The sequence below is a fragment of the Quercus suber genome, unplaced genomic scaffold, assembly GCF_002906115.3.
Source record: "Quercus suber isolate HL8 unplaced genomic scaffold, Cork oak 2.0 scaffold_214, whole genome shotgun sequence".
Lineage (NCBI taxonomy): Eukaryota > Viridiplantae > Streptophyta > Magnoliopsida > Fagales > Fagaceae > Quercus > Quercus suber.
Window position 1 is genome coordinate 886,652 of NW_027069672.1, and position 1,348 is coordinate 887,999.

Consider the following 1,348-nt stretch of genomic DNA (forward strand, 5'->3'; position numbering starts at 1 on the left):
ATACTCTAACTGACTGAGTGTATCATTAAAGTTTTGGTTAATGAAGTTTAAGTTATTTTCTTGGTTAGAAGATAAGGATGAAGTGACAGTTGACAACTTTGCTTTGGTTTGAGGTAACAAAGTGCATAAAAAATAAGTGTTTTGGATTTATCTCACTCACTTCTTCATGCCAACCTCATAATTTCACATTTTTTCATTATATTGAATTAAATTTTCATAGGGCGTCCCAAAAAAAAAAAAACTATTAACTAAAACAATGACTCATAGAATAGAATAGAAGCATGGCTTACTTATGAAAAAGAATTTTCCCAAATCTAGCAACCAACTTCGGCTTGACATCTTTCAAGTCCAACTTTTCATTCTTGACATTCTCGAAAGAAGAAAGCAAGTCTGACACAACATTTTCTGCTATATACACCCATGGACTACTCACTTGCTCAACTAACCAAAACCAACAAACCCATTATTAATAATTGGTTACAAACAAAAAATCTATGCAGAAAAATAGTAACATTTACCTGGATGATTGTTGTTGTTCTTGAACAAAACTAGTGGATTTGTTCCTGTTGTTCTCCCAAAAAGTTGCAAGGGAACTGGGGTAACATGTACAGAAGATGGAAACTGGTGATTGTGATCCAAACCAACAGGAAACCATGTGGAAATAGCCTGCTCTGCATAATTATAAACGATCTTTCCACTTCTTTGTGAAAAGGGTTTGGGTGGCAACCTCAAATTAAGATTTCTCCTAAATTGAGGAACAAGGGATTGTGGAATTGGTGAGGGTCTATTATGCCTATCACTGCTACCAGCTTGGTATGAGTGACGCTTGTGTGGTGGAATGTAAGCCATCAATACCTATGAACTTCTAATAGTACTACTACTGCAACAAACAAATGATCACTTCAATATTAGTACAATACATACTTCTCTTCTATATGGTGAAGACTGATATAAGCCATGGAGATAAACTTGTTTGTTAAGTTCCACCTTTTTTTTTTTCCTGAAACTGAATTAAGCCATGGAATTCAACTTATTTCTTAAGTTCCCAAATTTTGTTTTCTAACCTTTTATCCAAAGAAAATATTGTTTATGATCATTCATGGCAAAATTAGCCAATCAAAAATTGGCTTGCAGTTTAAGTACATACTACGTAGTGGTGAACAAGTACATGAACTTCTCCATTAAGGGGTTGTTTGAGTTAAAAATAGATTCTTTAATATAATATATATTATATATATTTGAGGCATTACATATGGATGAATGGATACAACTGGGCCATGTGTACCACAATGAAAATATTGGGGGTAGGGGCATGGCAAAAAGATAATTCAACTCTATTTCAAGCTTT

At 33.8% G+C, this 1,348-nt stretch overlaps 1 protein-coding gene across 1 annotated transcript; it reads right to left on the minus strand.

Moving 5' to 3' along the window:
- Nucleotides 1-234: 234 nt before the first annotated feature.
- Nucleotides 235-899, minus strand: LOC136070145 (uncharacterized). The gene is made up of 2 exons (XM_065779591.1): nucleotides 519-899; nucleotides 235-441 (listed from the first exon to the last, which is right to left on the minus strand). The coding sequence occupies exons 1-2, from the start codon at nucleotides 847-849 to the stop codon at nucleotides 287-289; spliced, it is 486 nt and encodes a 161-aa protein (XP_065635663.1). The 5' UTR covers nucleotides 850-899; the 3' UTR covers nucleotides 235-286.
- Nucleotides 900-1,348: the final 449 nt, after the last annotated feature.

Bases quoted from the DNA above. Each gene is read 5' to 3' on its own strand.
- LOC136070145 (XM_065779591.1), bottom strand. From the start codon at position 849: ATGGCTTACATTCCACCACACAAGCGTCACTCATACCAAGCTGGTAGC. The intron at 442-518 runs GTAAATGTTACT...GGTTTTGGTTAG, and splicing joins GAACAACAACAATCATCCAG to TTGAGCAAGTGAGTAGTCCA.